Source organism: Morus notabilis, unplaced genomic scaffold, assembly GCF_000414095.1.
Source record: "Morus notabilis unplaced genomic scaffold, ASM41409v2 Scaffold511, whole genome shotgun sequence".
In the NCBI taxonomy this organism is placed as follows: Eukaryota; Viridiplantae; Streptophyta; class Magnoliopsida; order Rosales; family Moraceae; genus Morus; species Morus notabilis.
In genome coordinates this window covers 551,096-578,349 of record NW_010366479.1, presented here as the reverse complement: position 1 = coordinate 578,349, position 27,254 = coordinate 551,096, and the positions used below count along the sequence as shown (strand labels likewise).

Genomic DNA, 27,254 nt, shown 5'->3' with positions numbered 1-27,254 from the left:
TATAAATACAGGACCACATTACACACAATGAGTTGTAAACTTGTAATTGTAATGTGGTGTGTGTATATAGGGCCACATTACAATACCAAGGGTAGAAACCTAATATATGATTGTACCTCCCTCATCAAGTTGGGGGACCAACAGAAACAGACACTAATCTCAAGTCCCATCAAGTTAGCTTTTAAAAGCCAAACCCAAAAAACCAAAAATAATAAAAAAAAAGCAACAATTTTGTTTGGCATGACTAATGAATATGACATGAAAATTATATAAAGGTGAAAATAGGACCACTATCCTTCCACAACAATTATTTTGGGCGTGACAATAAGATCTCATGTTCCATGTTCTTGGAAGCCTACAAGATAGAGCGGTCTTAGTCATGTGTCACGCTTAAATCACAGGCCCACTGATATATGTGTTATACCTTATCAAGCACCACTGGCTAAGAATGCAAGCAACCTTCCACTAAATCGTGATCCTTCTCATAAATCCTCATATAAATTATAAGCAACAAGAAAGAGTTTCAAGAGTGTTCTTTTCACCTGTAAAAAAAAAAAAAAGAAAAGGTCAGAATTATACGGTGCAGAACTTGAATCCATGATCAACATCAGTTTATCAATGCTTCTGCGATAATTTTACAGTATCAAGAATCACAATTGTGGTGTGTCAACATTACTCGAACATCCACACACACTTTTCCGTAGGTCAAGAACCCAAATAATAAACGCAAGTAAGATGGAGAGTTGGAAAATCACGTATCAGAAAAACTGGTGGAATGATCAACTGTTGATCTCTTTTTAAGAAATATTGATCAGTTATTCACATCCCACCACTTTAAAATGCCCCATTAACTTAGAAATCCTACTGTGTTAAGATATCAAACAACTAATCCCAAATGAGTCAAAACACACTAATATATTTAAACCTTTTTCCTTTGCAATTTTTCTAGTATGACTAAAAAAAATGAATTATCGATAATTCTTTATTTTTCAGCTGTGAGATCTGTATCAGAAACTGTTCTTTTTTCGTACTAGTTCAATTTAATGTGATTTTGACCAGATCTAACGGTCAAAAAGTGAGCTTACTGATAGGCTGGCCTACAGGAGAGGTTCCCTTTAATTAAATTGAGTTATTGGAAAATATCATATAGGCGTCAAAAGAGAGAAAGTAGAAAGCCGCTATAGTAAAATAAAAAGCTAACAAGAACAAGAAAGCACCACAATGGAGAAGAATATGCATTTCACTATACAAGTACCAAATTACAAACAAAAAAGAATAAAACCAATATCCTATGAACGAAAAATAAATGAAGACCAACTATAATTTAACATGGTCTATACTCTATAAACTACAAACATCAAAAGAGTGACCCTCACCAAATCTGGAGTCATTTATGCGTCAATGATAATTCAATCCAGATTTTAAAAGATGGGCCAATCAGCAAACTGACCGACAAACAAAAAAGGAACAACCTAACTGAAAAAGCATACAAACATTGATATGAAATTTGAGGATCCCATCATTTTGCAATCTATCACTGTAGCTGTAAACTTGACATTGACATTGGATTCTTAATCTTTTCCTTTCAACTTATTCACCGCCAATAATCTCCTTATTAAGCCTTAAAGAATAATAATAATAATAATAAAAATAAGAACTCCTACACTACATATGTACCACATACAAGCATGAATAAAAAGCGTCATTTTCAGCTGTTAAAAGTTCAATCTTCCTCTAAACTTAAATAATCACTGTAGTTTAGTAGTGGAAAAACACAACAAGGATGTTTGTTTCTGTCTAATTTCATTTTAGGGTGAACAAATATTTTTTGTAGTTCCATGGTGTGAAATAGTATCAAATTATTTGATTTGGTCGTTGCTGAGATCGAAATATGTAAAATAAATAAATGGGAAAAGAAACCTTGTTTTTCATTGTTTTAGAGCTATGCATAGAGCCAGTTTGGTAGTACTATAGATTTTAAAAAAATTACTATTAGTTGTGTTGAAAAAAAGAACTATTACAAAAAGTAGCTGAGTGTTTAATAAACTGTAATTATACAAGTGTTGCTGGTTCCAAAAACAGTGTAATAACATTTAGTAAATTGTGAAATTAAATTATTATTAGTAGTTAAGATGACCAAAATAGACATGATATGAAATTTAAATATGTACAATTTTGTTTGTTATTAAGGAATACTTGTTTAACTTTAAAAGAGAGAGAGAGAGAGAGCTCAAAGAGAGAGAACACAGAGAGAGAAGAGAGAGAAACGAAGAGAGAGAAAGGTGGTGAGTCTAATAAGAGCCTTTTAATGAAATTGTGATTATTAAAGAGAGGTAATTTGGGTTTTAAAAAAATTTATTAAAAGGATCCTACAGCTTCCCGCATAAGCTATAAGCAGAAGCAGCCTTCCACCGACTTTCAGCTTATGTTGTGGGAACCCAAAACTTAATGGAGAAGTGCTTCTGGCTGGTGAAAAAGCATTACCAAATCGGGCCATAGTAGCTGTTTAAAATTAAACCTAAGGGAAGAAATTATTTTTTGACAGGCTAATAAATACCGAGACAAAACATAAAAAATAATAAGCTAGGAATGTGAAGATGATGCCACAAAGTCAGAGACGACAGTTGATGCAGTAAGTGGGGTATACCAAGTAGTCTACAATGTACACAAATATAAAATATGTTTTCAATATTGGGAGCAATAAAATCGAAGAAAACAATCAAACAAGCACACGAGATTTATACTTGTTAACCCTCAAATAAGACGATTGCGAGACAAAGTTCAATCAGCATGCCAACGTGCTAACTTTAAATCAAGCCATCATGGCAATAATTAGGCTCCGCAACAATACCAGCAATTTTCTACAGCAGAAGAAGTTACTGACTTTTTGCAATATAACCACATCGAGGAGAAAATAAAAAGAAGAATGAATGAAGGAAAAAAAGGTTTCGCCAAAGAAAAGAAACAAATGCATAATATATATATATGTGTGTGTGTGTGTTCATTTACAGAAAACTTCTCAACTGAATAATGATACTCAAATTGGATAATGTTTCGTGTGTCAGATATATAACATATACGGAACTTATATTACATGCTCAGCAAACGAAAGAATTTTCTGGTTCTAAGAAGGAAAAAAAAAAAAAAAAAAAAAAAAAGGAGTTGCTTCTCGGTACAAAAGAAAAAATGGGACACCTTTAGAGAGTAATCCTACTTACGCAGTGTGTCAGTGGCGCCGTTTACAGACATTCTCTGTCTATGGGTTCCACTTTATGCTGCATCCAACACTTTCGACAAAATATGGGGAAAAATTAAACATGTTATTACGACTAATCTAGAAGAATCATTGCATGTTTGATGAAGAAACAAGGACATTAGAAGTGAAGAAGCTACCTTGGTTTCTGCACTGACGATACTGGTTGACCACTTAGAACACAATCTATTGCGAGGCTTAAGTCCCTAGACAAAGCAATGTTAAGATAATTACTATCAGAAAGGAAAGACCATGTTCCTGAGTTAGCTGAAATTCTGAAAAACAACAGTGACAAACCTCCCAGTTACAGGAACATTATTACTTGGCCTTGAATCATCAAATTGTCCATGGTACACCAGTTCAAACGGTCTCCGACCATCCTGTTAGAAGCTGATAGATGTTATGAACGTAAAATGAATAAATCCATGTGAAATGCAGCACATATTTGTGTTTGTGTGTGTGCGTTTGTGTGTATGTGTGTTTCTAGACATACATACACAAACAAACATATATTTTTAAAGAGGATAGAGGGCTCAACAATACCAATCATCAAAGAAACAGAGGGAAGAAAAAAAGAATAACCACCCAGTAGACATGGAGCAAAATTTGGCTTCATGCTTGCCTTATTAATGCAAAATCAGTTTTCATGAAGTCGAGGTCAACTCCACCTTTTTAAATAGGAAAAACTCAGGTGTGCAAACTGCTCGAAAATCTCTGGCAGCATCTTGTGTCTGTGATAGAAACACATAACTATGAATCGGGATTATAGAAAGAAAGTCACTACTTCATAAATTTTTTTAACTACAAGGTGCAATAAGGGGTTGTATTGTCATTTCAGTGAAAGAAAGGCCGTATACTCTCAAATCTAATAGTATGAAAAAATTCATAAACAGGATACATATACTTGCTGGTGTGATCAAGAGAACATCAGAACAAAGATCCATTTTCGCTCCCAATTTGACATGCTAATTAAAGTATTTCCTCTTTTTGTCTGAACACAATCAAGAAGCATGACATTCAACTTAACACGAAAATCTCTAGTAGTACACGATTGAAGCAACATTTGCTATTGTGGTCCATCCTGTCAGGAAGAGTTCCATCAGAATTTGAATACTCATGTAAAGGTAATATTAGCAGCAGCATACCTCATCATACAGATATGGGAAAGGATAGTTGAAAAGTCTAGCTTCTTCAGCCATGAATTTTGGTCCATCCTGTCAGGAAGAGTTCCATGTTGGAGAATCAAACAATAGCTTCAACCCAGCTGTAATTCCAAACTATGGAGTTACAATAACCTGTGGGTGCGTAGATACAGAATTTGAAGAAATTGCTACGACCGCAAGTCCTTTCTGAAGCAAAGACAATCATGTTTAACGCATCAATATTGTTCATTTGTTTTTTCAGATAGGAAAACAAACAACGTTTCTAAGAGGAACAGGATATGCTACCTTCATATAGAAATTTGTAAGCTTAACAATATCTTTCTTCAGGTGTATAACAAACGGGCAATGGTTGCAAATGAACATAACCTGTGTTACCAAGCTACGTAATTAAAGACTATTAACAGGGACGATCAGAATTTATACATTTTGTTACGCAGTTGCACAGGAAAAAAAAATGTGGTTCAGCTTTCCCATGTTTAGAGAGCTTTGCTATTTATTTAAGTTCAGCAAGATTTTGATTTAAGGTAAACAATTGTCTGCAGAAAGTAGCTATAAAAATGTCAGCTATCTGGGATGATGTCAGATTGTAGTTTATACTTTGAATAGTAAAAACAGCCAATAATATATGTGTGTGTGTGTGTGTGTATATATATTTATGTAGTTTGATCCCAACATGAAATTTGAGATTTTAAATTGTGCTGCTTAGTTACTGGAGCTATAAATGCAGAAAAAAATACTGCAAGGGCCCCTAACTTTTTTATACTAAGTGGCGATGAACTGCCATCTTTTTACATGTAGATATAATATTTTAACATGTAGAAAATTTTTAAATATTTATCAATAAAAGAATAACAACTCAAGCATGTAGTATGTTCCATAATGGGCCATGGTTGCTGGTTGTAGTAGACACCAATCTACATGCATACATATGTTTCCTCTCTCCATTACTGACATATATAATAACAAAAGCTCAAGTAACGCCAGTTTTGCGAAATTTCATCATCATCTCTTTGTCCAGTTATTTTACTTATCCGCTAGAGCAAAAATGAATGAAATAGATATAAACAATAAGACGATAACCAAGAAAATAAGAACACACAATTCAAAATGAAAGATTGAAAAAGTATTGAGTTATAAACACCTAAAAAAAAAAAAAGGTACCAGCAAAGCAGGATAAGATTCAAAATCCGTCAATTTCCAAACTTTCCCAGTAAGAGGCTCTGGAAGCTAAATCAACACAATCCAAAATATCCCCAAACAACATAAAAAACATTATTAGTCTTTTCAAACAAAATCAATTTTGTGAAAGACTAGAATACGCCCAAAATATATTTAAGAAAAACGTTAGAAAATGTGAAAGAAGAACCTCAAAGTCTGGAGCTCTGAAGCCCAAAGAGACCCCTTTGGAATCGGTTCTAGCGGCTCGAACCACAAAAAGCTTTCTACTCGCGGGTACACTGGTCCGCGGCAGCAGATAATTGAAACCCAGTTGAGAGAATGAGAAGGATGATACGAACTGAGACGCCGTTGCTGCTAAAGTGCGCCGTGGGCGGAAGAAACGTGGCCCAACAGAATACACGCACGCAGCAGAAGCAGCAGCCATGGCTGATTGATAAGGTAAAGCTTCTGAAATATTCGAAGTTTTTTTTCGGTTTCCTGAAATAGAGATTAATGAAAAAAGATTGTGGAAAATTGCAGCTATGGTCCCTGATGTTCTCTAAAGTCTAGCAGATGAGTCCCCACCGCTTTTCTACGTGGCATTTAAATCCCTAATGTCTTCAAACTTTCCCAGTGAGCGACCCCATTAAGCGTTTTCCTTCACTTTCACTATTAACATTCCATTCCTTTCTTCCAACCAAATACAGCTTTATTGGACCCGTCCGCTTTGCGGGTTCAAATAATGCGATTGTGAATATTAAAGTTCAAACCAAAAGATTTAATCTTATATGTGAATTTTTTGTAGTTCGAATGATGTTTGATAATGTAATATTTAAACAAAAAAGTTTAAATAAGAAATAAAATTTAAACCAATATTTAGTTACATCATTAGAACTATAAGTTTTTAAAAAATGTGAGTGAGAGAAAGTTGTTTCAGAGTGTGAGAACAGATGAGAATAAAATTGAGAGAGAATAATGGAACTTTATAAGGCATTAAGCCTCTATCTTATAAGGTCAACTTATTAAGTGTAATAGTATAATATCGTTATATGTATATAGTAAACTGGTAATGTTTATATTTAAACAATGTGATACTCAATTATTTTGCACTTAACACCTTAGGGTTGGTTATTACTATGCAAAATGGGTTAAGAATCCATCAGAACTTGGGGGTGTCAAGTTGGAGAAAACCTTTAATTTTTGGGCTCAAATAAGTTGAGAACTCAAGTTTAAATCCAAATTATTATGCAGCCTAATAAAGATTTAAACTATTTTTTAAATTCAAACCCTCCAAAACAGCTTATTAGTTCCTATTTAATTTTAAAAAGAGCATTATTATAAGGCACCAATAGTGTTAAGTACAATTTATTAATAGAATGTGGGTATTATTATGTGAGACCTCATAAATAAGACTTATTATTGATAATGGTGCTTAGTACCGGTAGTGTGTTTAAACATTTTTCTATCTCTTGACTTAATCCTCTCTCATCTCTCTCGTTCTTTCTATCAGTCCCACGTCAATCTATAGCAAGTAACATGCAGCTGATGACAGAAAACTATATTAGTTATTAATGAATTCATTTATTATTTAATGTTTTTCAGTGAGGACCGTGGGTGAATGGAAATACGACCAACAAATTACTCCAAATAGTCGGTTGAATTCTAAGAGTTGCTAAATATTCGTTTGAATAATGTTTTACTTTATTATTGTTTGGTTGAATTCGTTTGAATATTGCAAAGATATGAATTCTAAGAGTTGCTAAACTTGATAACTAAATAGCTTTTGTCTCTACATAAAAAAAAAAAACAACTTTTGTTGAATCTTTTCAGTTGAATCCGTCGCCTTGCATGATATTCCATGAAACCTCTAATTATTCTTTGTTTCTAAAATTTTTTTTTTTCACAATTCAATCACACAAACTTTCGGGATAATTTAAAAATATGAATTCTAAGAGTTGTCAAACTTAAAAACTAAATAGCTTTTGTCTCTATATAAATAAATAACACACTTTTTGTTGAATTTTTTCAGTTGAATCAGTGGCCTTGAATGCACCTAGTATAGTCAACCATCAAAGAAAGCGACCGTTTCGTACGTATCTCGTTTGACTGCGTAATCCGTTTAAATATTATTATCTTCTAATGAATCAAAAAGCTCTTGCTCCTATAAGTTTAAAAGCTCTTGAAACATTTGTTATTAAAACACTTTCTTGTTCTCGTTTGCCCTTTTCTTCTAAGTGTTTGTTATGGATCTCCCAATCTCTCACTCTCCCCTTGGAACATCACCTTTTATTTCTCAACGTTCTAGGTTCTCCAATTTTCAAGTCAAGGGGTCGATTCCAATTAAGCCTACGATTAAAGATATCAAACCATCCAACTTTCCTTCATCAAAATGGCCCACCAATAAATTGATCCAGCCAATAGGGCTCTATGGGGACAGCAGATTGTCAAAACCCTTATTATTCGGCCAACACAATCGTAATTACGTTAAGGTGTTCTACTTTATTTTATTTCTTTGCATCTTGAAACTTTTTAGCAATGGAAATAAATATTGTCTAGATGCATTTTTCATCCTTATGCAATTGAATTTATCTAGACCCTAATAGATCTAAAATTAATTCAGACTTGATCATAATTTGAGGAGGTTATGGTCAGCTTTCTTTATATGTACATATATTATATCTTTTCGAACTTAGTGGTGGGGATTCGAACTCTACACCTTATAATAAAATTAGACGTGGAGTAACTGTTAGATTATATCTACAACCACCTTTTTTAAGAATGATGTTATTGAGAGGCTTGCTTGCATAACTATTAATTAATTTGAGCATGTTTCATTAACTAATGCCTTGTTCATTTCACTAACTCGAGTTTTTAGTCTTAGATTTTTAAAGTTAAAAGTTTTCAGAAAATATCACATCTAACTTTTTTTACTATAATTAAAAGCTCTAAAAAAAAAATATGATATCTCAGCTCAAATTGAAAACTCAAATCTACGAAACGAACGATTCCTCTATAGTTAGAACTCATGTGATTTGATTACCTTCAATATTAGTTGTACTTCAAATTACTTTCAATTCAAGTACTTACAAATTTTTCTCATTAATGGTTTTAGGCATCTGCTGAACTAGATTTTCCCGACAAAAATCAACCTGATGAAGCAGCTGCTTCCAATTTGGTTGCTAAAGTTTTACGTTTTGGATCCAGTCTATGGAGGTTCATAAGGCCCTATTCAATGACTCAACCATTTACAGCGTCCATGTAAGTAATCTTCTACAGACAATTAATTAAATACAGAAAAAAAAATCTAACAAAGTGATTTGCAATAGAAGAAATTAACTTCCTTTTCTTTCAGATCCAATTGCAAATAGTATTTTATATAACTTTATATGTCCTTTCTCTCTTTTTTTTTGAATTCTAATTTAATTTATTTTATTGAGCAGATGTCTATTTGCAAGAGTATTGGTTGAGAACAGACAGTTGTTTCAATGGTCCCTGCTGTTTAAGGCATTCTTGGGCCTAATTAGTGTTGTTCTTGCATTCGTTTATTTGAATGGCATTAATCAAATTTTTGACGTCGAAATTGATAGGTACACTTCTACATAAATATACACAATATATATGTATATATATTTTCATCAACGCATTAGCTGATGATTGTATTGTAAAACAATCAGTTAAACTTAATACAACATCTTAATCAAAATGACAGTTAAAAGAATCACACTAATAAAAGTCTCTAAATACCCATACAATTTGTTGGGTGTCCTTGGTGCTTGTTATTACGTGCAGGATGTGCAAAACTTCTCTTACTTTTATTATTATTATTTTTTATCTGTGGCGAAAACGTTTTAATTTATTTTTTCTTTATGTCATGTTCAGGATAAACAAACCTTATTTACCCTTACCAGCAGGGGATTTTTCTCTAAAACAAGCATGGTCTGTGACGATATTTTCTGTATCTATTGGCCTATTGATTTTGCGGTTGCTGAATGGATTTTTCTCTAAAACAAGCATGGTCTGTGACGATATTTTCTGTATCTACTGGCCTATTGATTTTGCGGTTGATGAACGCCGACCTAATCACTACTTGTCTCTATGGTGTTTGGGTTTTAGCGGCGACTTTATATTCTGTTCCTCCATTTAGAGTGAAGAGAGATCCTGTTTTAACAGCTATTTTGCTTTCTTTGGTATTACTAATTTCTTTCCATCCAAAATCCTATAATGAATTTTTGTTTTAATTTATTTATATTTGTAGGTTGTTAGATGTATAATAGCCCTTAAAAGTTAAAAATGACAGGAAAAATGTATTACTAATAATAATTTGAAAAATATAGTTTGAGATCAATCAATATATAACATTTATCGCGTAAAATTCTTTTTATGTTCTCAGAAACACCTTATGAGACGGATTTTATTAATTAATCTGTTGTGCTAGAATATAGAAGTAGAGTATACTTTGTGATGTAGCTGTTTTCTATAATTTATATTAAATAATTCTCTCTTTCCCATTACTATTTTATATCTTTCTTTAGTGAAAAAATGTGATAATTTGTATAACGAAATTAGCTGATTATATATGCAGTCGAGTATTTGTAACTATATTGGTGTACTCTACGCCACCATAACTTCTCTTGGGCTTCCATTCCAGTGGAGGTACGCGTAACGATTGCTCTTTATTTATTTACCTTTCATACCTAGCTCTTTCTCCTTCAAATTAACTTTTGGCATATTATCTTATTAATTAATAAATAATTTTCATTCAAATTTTTATTGGGACCTTTCTTATTTTATTTTATTAAGATAAGATCCTGAAAAATACGTTTGAACTCGATCGGAATAAATGCCCGTTAGGCATATGAGTGGGTCGTGCGTTGCCTCACTAGGAGGAACCAGCACGTGTATCTCATGTGAATTTATTTCTATCGTCATATATAAGATTGCTCTTAGATTTATGATGGACCTGTAAATTTCTTCTTTCCCTTAATTCACATATGGAATGGGCCCGTATATTGGATACTTTATCAAATGTTCGCATGTTGTAACGTTCAAGTTTATTAAGTAACATGTTATAATAAGATTAGTCAGATACTAATTAAGGCACAAAAAATTTTAATTCGATTTATTTATAAGATTGGTTTGAACACATATACTAAAATTACGATTTTGATTCTGCTACAATATTTTTCTCTTTTAAAACATTTAAATTTCCAAAATTATAATCATGACTACTAGTTTGAACTCAAGTGAGCGCTAGTTGTGATTTGTAAAAGAGAATATTACTTCTATCAAAACTATTGAATTGAACTCAAACGAACGCTAATTGTGATTTGTGGAAGAGAATATTACCTCTATCCAATTAATTGAGTTCCCATCAATTATAAAACCAAGTTAATTCTCAAGTTGTTATTGCTTAATAATTATAAAATCAATGAAGGTGTCATATGATATAAGCTTGATAATATCTTAATAATTACAACATTGATTTTTGATGCTCAACGAGAGATGATGTCGTAGAAAACATGTGAAGCAACTAGCCAACTACCGTTCAACGTTTTCATGTTTGGAATTGATTTTTACTTGTTTTTAAAAACGTTTTTACATCTTTTGAAGCATGAAAATGAAAACGGTATGCAAACCGTGTTTAATGAGCAAATGTTTTGAAAATGAAAACGAAATCAAAAAACAGTGAGAATGGTTTTTGTGAAGAAATTAGAAAACGATTGAAAGTTGTTTTCCCTTTTCTGTTTTCATTTTCTAGTATTTATCAACAATGTTATGATATATTAATTAATAATTATAATCAAACACGATTTCACTTTTTTATTATACTCAAAATAATCTCTTAAAAAACCAACCAAACGCAATTTCAAAATCGGTCCCAGAATAATTATCAAAACAATCTCATTTTTACTTTTGTATTGAAAACAAAATCATTTTGAAAATGTTACCAAATGAGCCCTAAAATATTATATCACCATGTAGTTTCATCACTAAAAACTTACAAGTGTAACATTTATTTTGTGTTCGAATAACTTATTTGACTATCCAACTTTATCTCACGTTTGACTTCCAATTTGCCCTGCAGCCCCCCAAACGTTTTCATCGTTACCTATTCTACTTTGTTTTTGTCTGTAATTTTTCTCATAAAAGATATCCCAGACATTGAAGGTGACACGAAGTAAGTAGTAAACTTAAATTTTCAAAATTTTCTACATTAGTCGCTTTTTAAGTTTAAAAATATGTTTTAGCTTATACATTTATTACCTTCCAAAAAAAATTAACCATTATAGGTATAACATTCGAACATTTGCGGCGCAATTCGGACCTAAAAAAATTGCATTTCTTGGAACGAGCATTATACTGCTAACTTATGCTGGTGCTATAGTAGCTGCCATTTACATGCCTCAGGTAATTATATTCAACGGTTTACTATATAATTCTTTTTTTTTTTTAATTTAGGTGTTACTAGATTTTCCCTTTATTTCTTGTAACTCAATGATTTATTAAAGTAAATTACTAATTAATTAGTTCATTTAATTGTTTCCAATAATTGATTAAAAAATATTCGATCGAAGATTTTTTATTATTATTTTCTCTCTTCAACCGGTCTTTATTTATGATGTGGAGATTAATTAACGCTTTTATTCATTTATTATCTACAGGCTTTCAAGTCTTACATAATGTTGCCTGCTCATTCAATCTTTGCCTTATGGTTACTTTTTGAGGTTCGACATATATAAATTAAGAAATTTAATGAAATATAATTAAAAGCTCTCTTACTAACTTCTCTTCTTGTTTTCTTTCAGGCGAGAAAGTTGGAAAAAGCAAATTATGTCATGGTAATTATAAAATATGGACCTTCAACTCAACTACATGTTATCCTAATGATTAATAAATTATTGATATTGATCACAAATTTAACATTATTATGTATGCAGGAAGCAAGCACAAATTTTTATCAATTCCTTTGGAAGCTTCTGATGTTAGAACTTCTCTTGTTTCCTTTCATATAGTAAATTAATTGCGAGTTAACCGTATGTTTTTCGCATATATAATATGATGTGGTGGGGGATAAAGTGAGTTGTGCGCTGTTAAGAAATAATCACTTATATTTCTTTTAGTTTCAAAAATAGGCAGTCAAGACAACTATTATGATTCTAAATTTCATAAAAAGATACGCAAACAGTTTGTTGTAGTTAAGCAATAACTATATTGTCATAGATATAGTTCTCCGTCATGGTCATAAGAGTGTTGTTATATTTTCATATTTATTTCTGTTTTTTTTTTTTTTGAGTATTTGCATATTATTTCTTTGATTTTAAGTTTGATCTTACTCTCGAAAAAGGGTACCGATGCCTATCTTAAATTTTGCAAAATGCTATGTTGGAGTGTGTAGATTACTCGGGCTACAATTCCAGAATTTTTAGTCCGTATCGAGTCCAGTATAAACATACGTGCCGTAGATCCATCTAAAGAACAAAATGATTGCTTCCCTAGTTATGTTGGCCCCTAGTGAATCTTTACTGATCTTAAGTCTTAACCGTTTTTTTTTTTTTTTTTTTTTTTTTTTACTTACTTCCTTGGAGAATAATAAGTCTTAATTAGCAAATTATTCACGCAAAAATCAGTTGAGACATTTATTAATATCTAAGCTACAGGAGGTAATATATTCAAAATGGTGTATTTGAGAAACATTCAGAAGTTTCATCTAATTCCTTACCAACAAATCTAACTTAATTAGCATATCCCATTTGTTTATAAGGCCCAGAGGAGTTAGTTAGCCAGTTTGAACTTAGCCTCTTAATTAACTTTTAGATTTCTTAATAAAATTAATCAGATTTGAAGTCAACTTACTACACAAGTTAATTAAATGACAATTATACCAAGCATATTTCTCATGAGAAAAATGCTAACACTATTCTCAATCAAAACATACTTAAGTGGGCATGTGTTTGTGGATCTTAAATTTTACAAAAAAGAGTAGTTGTGTTTTAGTTTAACAATATCTTTCTTCAGGTGTATAACAAACGAGCAATGGTTGCAAATGAACATATCCTGTGTTACCAAGCCACGTAATTAAAGACTATTAACAGAGAGCTTTGCTATTAACAGAGAGCTTTGCTCGTGTGCTTTTGTGTTTTTATAATAGACTTCTACGTATTACTCTTGGTTAATATAGTAAAGTATAACTAATAGACAATATATGTGTTTGTTTTGTTTGTTTTTTTTATAGAAGATCATTTTTAATATATAGCTAAGAATTTTAAATTAATCTTTTTCTTCAATTGTAAGACTAAATTTAGAAATATATAAGAATTTTAAGTTATTATTAATTTTTATATATCTTAAGTTAAGATAACTATAGAAGATCATTTTTAATATATAGGAGAGAATTTGCAATTACCCCAACACACAAGCGTTTGCAGTATTCTTTATAGGCAAAAGGCGAAATGTAGACGATCGTTAATCTTATATTATGTTCAGATGAGGCTTGACGATGCTTCATGCCAGTTTTGTATTTGATTGGTAATTATTCCTTTTCCTTTGCAATTGATAATAAAGTTTTCTGGTAAAAGAAATAAAAAAAGGTATTCTGAATTTCTGATTGCTACTGTTTTAAGTGTTGCAAACAACGTACAGCAACAGATATCCAAAATCTTAATGAGCCAATAAACTAACTATTTAGGCATCAAAGTCCTTTCTTGAAATACTTATGGTAGCTATTTGACTAGCTAAGTTTTGCAGCCTTCGGCGTGGGTTTTGGCATTACCCATACAATATGATTTCATCCTGTGCTTATATCTTGCTTCTTGCGACTCCTACCTGTGCATCTCTAGACCTCTTCTCCACAGATCTTGAAAGCTGTTTTAACTTCCTCTTTCGGTAGATGGCGAGGGCGGCTCAGCCAGAGTCCTCCATCAACTACCATAACAGTTCCATTGATGTATTTACCTGCATGGTTCACACACCCCCACAAAAAAATAAAAAATAAAAAAAAAATAAAAATAAATTGTTTAGTTGCACTCTTAAATATACCTATCCAAACTTAGAGAATCAAATTCAAGCTTCAACAACACCTAGAATTATGTATACGATATCAGAGTTCCACTCTTTTTGGGCATGTCTACTAGCCGCAGAAATGTTTCCCATTCATGCCTATTCATTGGAATAAACCACAAAAGTATACTTTAATAAATCTACCCAATAATGATATGCAGGTAAATGAAAACCAGAAAAGGAATCAACGATCCTCTTTCTTAATTATGCCGTTTCTTTTACTTTCCAACACGTTTCCCTTTCCCATTACATTATATTACAAGTTAGTAAGCACGTCCTCTATACTTGGCGAGGATTGGAAAATAGTGCCATGCAAATAGGAATGCATCCGCATACGGGAGTGAAGCCACTACTGACCTGCATCTGAAGAGAGACAGAGAGCAGCCATTGCAATATCCCATTTCTCTCCTAATTAACTTGTAAAAGGGCATGTAGTCTTTAGCTTTGCTATTTATCTCCTGAGGCGCGAGTTTACTCATTCCAGCAGTGTCACCAATAGGACCAGGCGCAATCCCATTGACCCTAATATCATAGTCAGTTCCCCACTCCAATGCCAAGTTTCTTGTTGTAGCATCAACAGCCGCCTGCAGCGACGAGAAATTTAAAGACGAAACTCAATGAGGAAAATAGATCTATGCTGCATCTAAAAATGTAAACCCGACCTTGGCTGCAGACACATGAATTTGGTACCACGCAGCTGTATAATCTAAGGTAGCGGTACTGATGTTGAATATTACTCCACCACTATCAGATGAGCTCCTTCCTGGCCCTCCTTTCTTCAGATACTTGAGTGCTTCATGGCACATTGTGAACGTACCAACAGCATCGATGTCCAAAACTAAAAGGAATACACAAATTTAATTGCAAGTTACTGATGAGAAGTCTGCTATAAAGGTTCAAAGACCATCAATAAAAGAGTAAACAAAATGATTTTGTCAACTTTCAAGCGAGCAAGTAGTTTATAGGAAACAAAAAATAAAAAATAAAACAAATATAAGAATGAAACAGTGATGAGGCTCGGTTGACCAAAGAAATGTTTATTCACGTGTGCTGGAACTTCTTCATAATGACACGCTCAATTACACTTCATTTTTTACCTTAATATGATTTTCCTAATCAACAAAATTTGAATTCTCCAGCTTTTACCAGAACGCAATTCTCAGGCTTTCAATGATTAATACTCTATTCGAAATATATATATATATATATTAATATTATAATCTATTCCAAATATATATAAATATATATATATATATACTAACCCGTAGTAAGTTGCAAAAAGAAGTAAAAAAAAATATGTTGACAACATTTACAACACCCAACCGGTTCGAAACCCATTAGGGCACAAATTTTCTGGCGAGACACGAAAATTCCCAGCTGCAGCATTCACAAGTATGTCAAGCCTACCAAAATGCTGAAAAGTCGATTCCACAACTCGTTTCGCGTCTTCAGGCTTTCGAACATCCCTCTGGAACCCAGCAGCCTGAGATAAAAAGAAGGATATAATTGAGATAAATTAAAAATTAAATCCATTGAAAGGCTATGGCTCCATAGAAGTAAATCAATTTACTGAAAATGTAAATTTAAGTTTAAACAAATGCGTGAAAGAAAACAAACCCAATTGAAAATTCAACTATAAAATGGCCTCTTAACAGGCCATTTGAAATGCATGTTATGTCAACCAAAAACTAAGATAAGACCACTGCAGCATAGAGAACAGCTCAATTAGATTGAAACATTGAACCCATAAGTTCTGATCGAAAAATTTAAAACAAAACATAATCTTTGTTAATCCAAGCCAATAAACATGATTTTTCTTTTTCCTTCCACATCCCATGTAAACCGTGATTCCTAAAAGTTGCTCTCTCCAAAATAACCCGAAAACAAAAGAAAGAATATTAACAAAGCTCCTCAATTCATATGCAGAATTTCTTCTCATAGGATCATGAATTATATACTGTGTACTGTGATCGGTTATTCACGTTAATTAGCTCCAATGGGCATCCATAAAATCATAAAAAGAGGCCATTTGGCTTCTTTTTTTGCATCTCTTTCTCATCAACCAAACAAAAGTTAATTAGGGAGTATTTGTGTCAATTAACTTTTTCTAAATTTTTTGCAAGTTTTTTGAATTTACATTATACCTTCTTTTTACAACTGAAAATTTTTTATCTATTGAAAAATTAAAAAGAAAATTCTTACTTTTCACTTATCAATCCTACCATACTTTTCAAAAGGATTATGTTTTGGGTATCATTAGTTTGAATATTTTCTTTCCTATAACTGCTATGTTAATACTTATTGCAAGTAATTTTCATAATTATCTTGATCAGCAATTATAGAATGCACTAATATAACAACTGTTAATTATTATGATTACTAAAACTTATGAGGCAGCAGTAGAAGAAAAAGGAAAATCAAAATAAGTAGTGACAGAATCAGTAGTAACAGTTGTTATATTAGGGCATTCTATAACAGCTAAAACAAAATTTAATCAAAATAAATTCTAATAATGCCTTAGAATTGTCCCATATAGCTTTTCTTTTTTAGTGTCCCATACAGATTTTCATGTCTTGAAAATGTTATATATTATAAAATTATTATCAAGACAATTGAAGATTGAGTTTACAGTTTTTGTGTGCATTGGTTTTTGGAAAAAAAAATATCTTTAATGGGGGCTGATTAGTGCATGAAAATGCACCCTAAATACTGCTTTTGATTTATATAATTTTAAAATATTTAAGCTTTAATTAAACAATTCTATTATTTTTATTCATAATATTTTTAATTGGAATTTGTCTAGTTTTTGTTTAATTATTTACAGATAAAAATAAGCGTAAAAAGCTACACAGAAATAAGCCATGAAAGCCATGTTTTCAACCACCCGGAGCCAAGCCTCAGCCGAGCCGCACAAGCCAATCAAAGAGTGAGAGAGAGCCGAGAAGCCTCAGGCAAGCCAACATCAGTCTGCGTGGGCCCCAGCTCTTCTACGTTTCCTCACTCTTCCTCGCGCGCATCACCAACACTCCATCTTCAGCGCGCGAATTCCTTCCACGCAGCCATCAGCGCGCGTCCAACTCCTCAGCAGCGTGGGTCCCGCATCTGCAGCCATCAGCCTGCCTTCCTCTCCACGTGTGACAGCTGTCTTCTGCGGACCCCGCGCCTGCTCACGCCAGCACACTTCCTCCACTCCGCGCGCGACACGTGGCGGCCTTATTCCTTTCCTCCAACCGAGCTTTGACACGTGTCTAGATGAAGGCTGAATCCAAATTTCTTCCCCAAAAATCAGAGCAAATTACCAAATTTCTTCCCCAAATCAAATATATGATTTCTCCTAATTTATGTGTAATTTTATTTTATTTTCTTTTCTTTTGTAATTTTTTATTTTTATTATTTATTTCCTTAATTGACAGGCAACCGCTGAACACTATAAATAGTGGAGTTAGCCTAAGGTTTTTGTAAGCTTTTAATATTTAGTTTTATGTCGTCTTGCTGTCACTCTCATATTTTCTCTCTAGAACTTGTGAGAATGTTTTGCAAGCTAGGCTAGAGTTCTCTTGGTGAGGTTAGAGATGAACTTTTGTTGAGTGATCTAATTTGGGTTTTGATTCCTTGTGCTGTAAAACTCAATATCTGAATGAATTAAATCTCATCTATCTTTCATTCATTTTTTAAAATATTGTGTGCCAATTTTTATATAAGTTCAGTCACGTTCTTCTTATGTAATTATGTCATGCATTGTTTGTTATTCAAATTATTTTACAAATTGTCTTTTACTGCAATATTGTCAAATTGATATATTGTCGATTTTAGATAACTTGTAATAATAATATTTTCGGAGTCAACATAGAGATTTAATTTATTCGATTCTTTTATATTGTGAATCAAAACTTAAATTGGTGAACGAAATATTAGGGATTCTCAACACCTTACCGTTTTTACTATTGAATTTTCTTCACACAAATTTCCTCCTTATTTTATTTCCAACAAAATCTCAAAAACTCTTCTTTTTAGTAAAACTTCCCTCATTGACACCTGAGTTGATGGCCTGTTGGTTGTGGCATTGATTCCTTTTTTTGCTGCATTGCTTATTCCTAAAACAAAACCAAACTAAAAGAAATGAAGTGAACATCTGAAATCCTAAAACTAACCTCGAATGAAAAGAACAGAAGAAGAAAGAAAGAAAGTGAAATGAACAATGCAGGAAACATAAATGCTTGGGTTGCCTCCCAAGAAGCGCCTAATTTATCGTCACTGGCTTGACTGTTGGGGACTCATTCAGGATCGGCTAACATGATGGAGGACTTCTGACGATCAATATATCCTCCCAAATAGTGCTTGAGCCACTGCCCGTTTACCTTAAATCTACATTTTAAGGTTGGTTCTTCCACTTCAATTGCGCCATGTGGAAATACTTCGATGACAGTGAAAGGTCCTGACCATCTAGATTTAAGCTTGCCTGGAAATAATTTCAGCCGTGAGTTAAATAGTAACACAGATTGCCCTGGTTCAAAAGTGCGCTCCAATATCCGCCTGTCATGCCATCGCTTAGTTTTCTCCTTGTAAATCCTGGCGTTCTCATAGGCTTGAAGACAGAATTCCTCCATCTCATTTAGTTGTAACAAACGCCTCTCCCCAGCAGCATGGAGGCCGAAATTCAACCAGTGTATAGCCCAATATGTGTTGTGCTCCAATTCAACTGGAATATGACATGTTTTACCAAACACCAATTGGTACGGGGACATACCAATTGGGGTCTTATATGTCGTGCGATAAGCCCATAATGCATCATCTAATTGCTTGGACCAATCTTTCCATGAAGGACACACCGTCTTCTTAAGGATCCGCTTGATCTCTTTGTTGGAAACTTCCACCTGACCGCTTGTCTGTGGGTGGTGGTGGCGACCTTGTGTGTAACCCCATACTTGGCTAGTAGGGCTGCAAAGTATTTATTGCAGAAGTGAGTACCTTCGTCACTAATAATCGCCCTAGGAGTGCCGAATCGAGTGAAGATATTCTTTTTCAAGAAGTTCTATACAACTTTGGAATCATTAGTGGGCAGAGGTACCGCTTCCACCCATTTAGAAACATAATCCACTGTGACCAAGATGTAAAGATTGTTGTAGGAAGAAATAAATGGTCCCATGAAATCAACCCCCCAAACATCAAAAATTTCTACCTCAAAGATATTATTGAGTGGCATCTCATGTCTCTTTGAAATGTTACCCACTCGTTGACATCTATCACATCTCAAAGTTAAATGGTGTGCATCTTTAAAAATAGTAGGCCAGTAAAAACCTGATTGAAGTACTTTTGCTGCCGTGCGCTCGCCACCAAAATGCCCTCCATAGCCAGAAGAATGACAATGTCGCAGAATGTCTTCTATTTCCTCTTGTGGAACGCACCTTCTCAAAATCTGATCGGCACATTGTTTCAACAAGAAAGGTTCATCCCATATATAAAACTTGACATCATGTAAGAATTTCTTCCGTTGCTGTGAACTGAGGTCGGGAGGAAAGACTTTACTCACAATATAATTAACATAATCGACATACCATGGCAAGCTCTTATATTGACAAGAGAAAAGTTGTTCGTCCGGGAATGATTCATTGATTATTGTCCGGTCACCCTCATGGTCATTAGGCTCTATTCTAGATAAATGGTCAGCCACTTGATTTTCTGTACCTTTTCTGTCTCAGATTTCTAAAGCAAATTCTTGTAGTAAGAGGACCCATCGGATTAGGCGTGGCTTAGCATCTTTCTTCTCAATCAAGTATTTAATGGCAGAGTGATCTGTATAGACAATCACCTTAGTGCCAATGAGGTAGGACCTGAACTTATCAAAAGCAAATACTACGGCAAGTAATTCTTTCTCTGTAGTGGTATAATTAAGCTGAGCATCTGAAAGAGTCTTACTCGCATAGTAAATAGAGTGGAATACCTTATCTCGTCGTTGGCCTAAAACCGCCCCAATAGCAAAATCACTCGCATCACACATCAGTTCAAATGGAAGAGTCCAATCCGGAGCAATAATAATTGGTGCAGTGACAAGTCTCCTTTTTAATTCAGTAAAAGCGTCTAAACATGAGTCATCGAACTGAAAAGTGACATTTTTCTCTAATAGATTGCAAAGCGGCTTAGAGATCTTGGAAAAATCTCTAATGAATTGCCGATAAAAACCTGCATGGCCAAGAAAGCTATGAATACCTTTTACTGATGTTGGAGGCGGAAGCTTCTCAATGGTCTCAATCTTTGCTTTATCGACCTCAATGCCTTTGCTAGAAATCCGGTGGCCAAGGACAATACCTGCTTGGACCATTAAATGACATTTTTCCCAATTCAAAACAAAATTGGTTTCTTCACATCGCTGCAGCACCCGAGCACACATCATATGAATCTCCAAATACTGAAAAACCATCCATAAAGACCTCAATGTATTGCTCCACCATGTCAGAGAATATAGCTATCATACATCTTTGCAAGGTACCAGGGGCATTGCAAAGGCCAAATGGCATCCTCCTGAAAGCGAAGGTGCCATATGGACATGTGAATGTTGTTTTCTCTTAATCTTCTGGGGCAATTGCTATTTGGTTATAGCCCGAATATCCATCCAAGAAACAGTAGAACTCATGTCCCGCTAATCTGTCAAGCATTTGATCAATGAAGGGTAATGGAAAATGGTCCTTCCAGGTAGCTTTGTTAAGCTTTCGATAATCCATGCACACCCGCCAACCAGTTACAGTTCTCATAGGAATGAGCTCATTATTATCATTTGCAACTACTGTCATCCTTCCCTTCTTTGTTACGCATTGAACAGGACTCACCCAAGAACTATCAGAGATAGGATAAATAATACATGCATCAAGCCACTTGATAATCTCCTTCTTACCACCTCTTTCATGATTGGGTTCAATCTCCGTTGGTGCTCGATAGATGGTTTGATATTATCCTCAAATAGAATTTTATGCATGCAAATAGAAGGACTAATACCTTTGATATCTGCAATAGACCATCCTAGCGCCAGTTTGTGATCTCTTAAAACCTGGAGCAGCTTGTCTTCCTGTTCTACTGTTAGAGACGCATAAATAATCACTAGTAATGTAGATGATGTACCAAGAAATGCATACCGTAAGTGATTAGGCAGTGGTTTAAGCTCCAATGATGGTGGTTCTTTGACTGAAGGCTTTATAATTGTGGGAGCATTAGTTGGTCTCTCTAACGATTCAAACTGTTGTGAGGAGTAAGTGAATCGTGGTGCTACATCCAGAAAGTGTACAAACTCCGTGGCCTCTTGATCATGGTTCACATCCGAATTGGTAATAGAAGCTTCGAGGGGATCAATGGGATGTGTTTCGGCAAACATCTTGCTAACGAGATCATCTACCATATTAATGGCAAAGCATTCATTAGGCTCTGTAGGAAATTTCATGGCTTTAAACACATTGAAGGTCACTTCTTGGTTTTGAACTCTCATGGTAAGCTCTCCCTTTTCAACATCAATAAGAGTCCTCCCAGTAGCCATAAATGGTCTCCCTAAAATAATTGGGATCTCACGATCCTCCTCCATGTCAAGAACCACAAAATCCACTGGAAAGATAAACTTATCCACTTTAACTAGTACATCCTCCACAATTCCCTTTGGATAAGTGAGGGATCTATCCGCAAGCTGTAAAGTGACATTAGTGGGCTTTACCTCTGGTAATTCAAGCCTTTGATAAATGGATAATGGCATTAGATTGATATTGGCTCCTAAATCACACAACGCTCTACCATAGAATTGAGTCCCTATAGTGCAGGGAATAGTAAAACTGCCTGGATCCTTAAGCTTTGGTGGGAGTTTCTTTTGGAGAATGGGACTGCACTGTTCTGTGAGAGCTACTGTTTCAAAATCCCCCAATCTCCTTTTCTTGGATAAGATGCCCTTCATGAACTTAACATAACTAGGCATTTGTTCTAAGGCTTCAGCAAATGGGATATTAATGTGTAGCTTCTTGAAGACCTCTAGGAACTTTTGGAATTGTTTGTCAAGTTTTTGCTGCTGGAATCGCTGAGGAAATGGTGGTGGTGGGTTGTATTGTATTGGCTTAATTGATGCTTCAGTTTCAGACTTGTTGCTTACCTCGGTTTGCACTTGCTACTTGACTGTAGCTTCTGGCTTTTTAGGAATTTCAGTCAATTCCTTTCCACTGCGCAGTGTGACTACTTTACACTGCTCCTTCTCATCTCTCTTAGGGTTAGCTTCAGTGTCGCTTGGCAAAGTTCCATACGAGCGAGTATTAATAACACTAGCTAATTGACCCAACTGTGTCTCAAGAGTCCTGAGAGTTGCTGCTTGGTTCTGGAGTATTGCATCATTCTTTACCATGTACTGAGCTAGGATTTCTTCTATGGATAGCTTCTTTTCTGGTGGTGGACCTCTAGCTTGTTGTGGATAACCAGGAGGGAATGCCGGTTTTTCTAATTACGCCGACCCTTGGTTGTTATTCCAAGAAAAATTTGGGTGATTCCTCCATCCTGGGTTATAGTTGCTGGAATACGGGTTATTTTGCAGCCGATTAAAATTTCCAACAAACTATACTGATTCGCAATTTGATGGGCACTGATCATTTAGATGACTTCCCCCACATAACTCACCACCCATATTTGAACTCTGAATGGCATGAACTCCAAATGTATCAAACTTCCTGGATAAAGCAGACACTTGTGTGGTCAAGGCATTAATAGCATCAAGTTCATGAATTTCAGCAATCTTCTTGGGTGCCAATCTCTCCGCAGGCCATTGATAATTATTAGACGCCATTTCTTCCAATAATTCATAAGCTTCATTTATAGACTTCCCCATAAGAGCACCACCTGCCGCAGCATCAATGGTTGTTCTTGTATGGCCTAACAACCCATTATAGAATGTCTGAACCTGTAACCACTTTGGTAACCCATGGTGAGGACATTTTCTGAAAAGATCCTTATACCTCTCCCATGCTTCATATAATGATTCAGAATCAAACTGTATGAACTGGGTGATGTCATTCCTCACCTTTGCAGTCTTAGCCGTTGGAAAGAATTTGGCTAAAAATTTATGTGCCAAATCATCCCATGTAGAAATAGATTCTGCCTGAAGAGAATTTAGCCAACTTTAGCTTTATCTCGCAGTGAGAACGGGAACAACCGGTGTCTAATGGCATCGTCAGAAACACCATTATACTTGAAGGTATCGCAGATCTCTAGGAAGTTGACAATATGAGCATTAGGGTCATCATACGGTAACCCCCCAAACTAAACTGTTGTCTGCAACATTTGAATTATCGCCGGCTTGATCTCGAAGTTATTAGCTTGTATAGCAGGTCGCTGGATACTCGAATGAAGGCCTTGCACCAGAGGGACTACATAATCCCGCAAGGACTTTAGCTATGTTTCTTCAGCCATAGATTGGTGATGTCTCTCTTCTTCACGTCTCTTTTTCCGAATGTATCGAATGGTTTTTTCAATTTCAAGATCAAAGATAATAGGGTTCAGTGCTCCACCCGAACATCGCATACACTACTCAAGGGACCTGAAAAGAAGGCAAATTGAATCAAACAAAAAGAAAATAAAATTGAATTAAGACTAAAATTGTTGTGGTGTTAATATTAACACAAATAATAAATTAATTCCCCGGCAACGACGCCAAAAACTTGTTGATCATTTTATAACGCAAGTATACGTACCACAAACAAGTAATATAGAGTGAATAGAGTATCGATCCCACGAGAAATTAAAATTAAAATCCGTTAAGTACTAAAATTAAACAACTTAATTTTATTCAATAAACGAAACAATTTGAATAAATGTAAACTAAAGAAAATAGAATAATGAGCAAAAAGATTAATGATTCCATCAAGCAAGACAACCTAGAATTACAATTTTCCTCAACACTTTCATTTAAGCAATCTCACCCTTCCTCATTCTGATTAATTAAACCCAGTTGCTAATCAAGATCCCTAGTTTTATTTAAGTGACTCTTTCAACATCCCATAAACATACCCATTTCAATTAATTCACTATATTTCTATGAGAATTAAGTCAAAATAGATTCAGTAAACACAAATCCCAAATTGACTACATATGGCATGGAAGTATATTTCTATCTCACACACAAATCTAATCAATTCTGATAGACTGATAAAAGATCATATGCTATTCTATCTAGGGCTAAATGCAAAATCAACTTTTTCAAGCAAATTGAGGTTTTCCAGAATCAATCTAACCATTGGCCAAACAATAAGAAGCAATAAAGATAAGATAGAATAAACAACTGAATTTTCTTAATCATGAATGAGAAAAAACGTGAAAATAACTAAAACTAAATGTTGAGTTCCATTGCAATTCCAGACAAAAGGATTTAGCCCATAACCAAATTAATAAGAATCATCGGAAAAATAGAAGGATTCATTTGCAAAAGTTTTAGGAAGATGAAAGAAGAAATTGATCCTAGAAATACTGATGATGTGCTACAATTCTTCTATGCCCCTTTACAATATGTGCAAAATCTCCTTTTTATTCTTGGTCTGCGAGCACTTCTTCCAGTTTTTCTGCCCTCTTGCGTAATCTCCTCTCTTCTTCTTTTTAACTTTTTTTTAGCCCCTTTTCTCCCAGCCCCCTTGTTACTCACCAAAACCGTGGGATAGAGCTTCCAAAGCCATAAATCTCGCTCCTTCATGATTTTGTGTTAATCTCTTTTCTGTCTTTGAATTTCAAAACCACCTCTTCTATCCTACACAACCGAGATAAGGATAAACTTACATAAAAATAAAGTAAAAAGACACTTTTACCAAGTTAAATTAACTTGATTAAAAATAGTATAAAATAAATAAATATTCTTAAGAACATAGCTAATTAAGGTGCACACAAAATGGTAAAATAACTCTATTTTATAGAGTTATCAATCGATGAACCTGAAAAATTATCTGCAGAAAAGTGTTCCATCAGGTGTTGCAACGCTTTCTGCGACAACAGTTTCTATAAGATTTTTTATTATTATTTTGGCTTATTTTTGTCAAAAAGGAGGAGAAAAATGTTATTTTTGTAATTTTTCTAGTTTTTAAATTTTTATTATTAATAAGAACAATGTGTTAGTTTTGCCAAAATTGTCAAAGGGAGAGATTGTTAAGACTTTAGTTTGTAATTTGTTGGCATTAGTTATAAAAATTCAAACACAGGTACATTTGGCAACTTGTGTTTATAGAGAAGATTAGAGGCGATTTTAGTTGCTTGATTGCTCCGAATATGAAATGTTTTTGTTGATGGAAATCAATTTTTGGAAGGGCTGTTTCAGGGATTTGATTGCCAAGTAATTCTAGTTGATTTGGTTGACTTTGTTAGCAAATTGATGGGCTTTATGAATGGGAAGAATCCTTGAAGGAGAAGTTGCCCAGTTTAGGGTGTTTCTGGTAGTGAGAAAATATGGGACTATTGACTACTTTAATGGGGTGTGTATTCTGGAATGTAGCGATCAACATGAGGTGTTTTTGAAAGAAGTTTCCTGCAGAAAAAGTCTGTATTTCACGTTCTTTGAGATGCAATAGCAAAAGTTGTTCTTCAGGAGGACTTAAAAAACGAGTGGTGCTCGCTGGACAAAGTCACTAAGATGATTCTTTGCAACGGCGACTACGGCAAAGAGAGAGTCTTTGAGTGTGTAAGACCAAATGGTGATTATAAATCTTTAAACTTAGTGGATTGTTTAATGTTTGGGTATGACCCCGCAGATGTAGGTGTGCACACCAAAATGCGATATCATTTTTGGTGTTCTTTCGTTCTTTTATGCATTATTTTTTGTTTATGCACGTTTTCAATTCAGTGTCCACTAATTATCTCAGAACGTGATAGTTAATTATAAGTGTTGCTAAAAATATTGTAACACATGTGAAAACAGACCTAACAATAATTTTTGACAATTCACAATTTTTGTTGAATTTTTTCAGTTGAATCAGTGGCCTTGCATGGTAGTATAGACAACCGTCAAGCGGCCATTCATTTCAAGTTGCATCTACCCGCAATTTCGTACGTGCCCCGCCGTTTGAATATTATTATCTTCCAACGAATCAAAAAGCACTTGCTCCTATAAGTTTCAAAGTTGTTGAAACATTTGTTATTAAAACACTAATTTCTTGTTCTCTTTTGCCTTTTCTTCTAATTTTTGTCTGTATATAAATAAATAACAATTTTTGTTGAATTTTTTCAGTTGAATCAGTGGCCTTGCATGCACATAGTATTCCATAAAATCTCTAATTATACTTTGTTTTTAATTTTTTCTTTTGACAATTAAGTCATCATACACTTTCATGATAATTCAAAGATATGAATTTTAGGATTTGCCAAACTTGATGACTAAATAGCTTTTGTCTCTATTTTTTTTCTTCATCATGATTTCTTAACCTTTTTCCTAAATAAATAAACAACAATTTTTGTTGACTTTTTTCAGTTGAATCAGTGGTCTTGCATGCACGTAGTATTCCATAAAACCTCTAACTATTCTTTGTTTTTGAAATTTTTTTATAGACAATTAAATCATCATACACTTTCATGATAATTCAAGGATATGAATTCTAAGAATTTCCAAACTTGATAACTAAATAGTTGTTGTCTCT

The 27,254-nt window shown here is 34.1% G+C and overlaps 2 protein-coding genes, 1 non-coding gene and 1 pseudogene across 5 annotated transcripts; 2 read left to right on the top strand and 2 right to left on the bottom strand.

Moving 5' to 3' along the window:
* Positions 1–239: 239 nt before the first annotated feature.
* On the bottom strand, positions 240–6,066 carry LOC21400882. 3 transcript variants are annotated; one of them, XR_002903284.1, is made up of 11 exons: positions 5,783–6,066; positions 5,578–5,643; positions 4,702–4,782; positions 4,549–4,602; positions 4,399–4,467; positions 3,922–3,984; positions 3,551–3,633; positions 3,394–3,459; positions 3,219–3,287; positions 425–542; positions 240–355 (listed from the first exon to the last, which is right to left on the bottom strand). XR_002903284.1 is itself a non-coding variant. In XM_024173639.1 (10 exons), exons 1-9 carry the CDS (start codon positions 6,017–6,019, stop codon positions 3,257–3,259), a joined length of 750 nt encoding a protein of 249 aa, XP_024029407.1. In that variant the 5' UTR covers positions 6,020–6,066; the 3' UTR covers positions 240–542; positions 3,219–3,256. The 3 variants fall into 3 exon arrangements, 2 of the variants coding, with proteins under 2 accessions (XP_024029407.1, XP_024029406.1); XM_024173639.1 differs by having other exon boundaries at positions 240–542; XM_024173638.1 differs by lacking the exons at positions 240–355; positions 425–542 and having other exon boundaries at positions 3,147–3,287.
* Positions 6,067–8,001: 1,935 nt separating this feature from the next.
* LOC21400881 (homogentisate solanesyltransferase, chloroplastic) lies at positions 8,002–12,587 on the top strand. The gene is made up of 11 exons (XM_024173636.1): positions 8,002–8,049; positions 8,687–8,832; positions 9,015–9,161; positions 9,454–9,531; positions 9,599–9,761; positions 10,157–10,227; positions 11,660–11,752; positions 11,865–11,982; positions 12,237–12,299; positions 12,381–12,413; positions 12,513–12,587. Exons 1-11 carry the CDS (start codon positions 8,002–8,004, stop codon positions 12,585–12,587), a joined length of 1,035 nt encoding a protein of 344 aa, XP_024029404.1.
* Positions 12,588–14,370: 1,783 nt separating this feature from the next.
* On the bottom strand, positions 14,371–16,468 carry LOC112093961 (annotated as a pseudogene).
* Positions 16,469–23,561: 7,093 nt separating this feature from the next.
* Positions 23,562–23,668, top strand: LOC112093963. Its single transcript, XR_002903286.1, has one exon. It is a non-coding gene; the product is annotated as a small nucleolar RNA R71 (small nucleolar RNA).
* Positions 23,669–27,254: the final 3,586 nt, after the last annotated feature.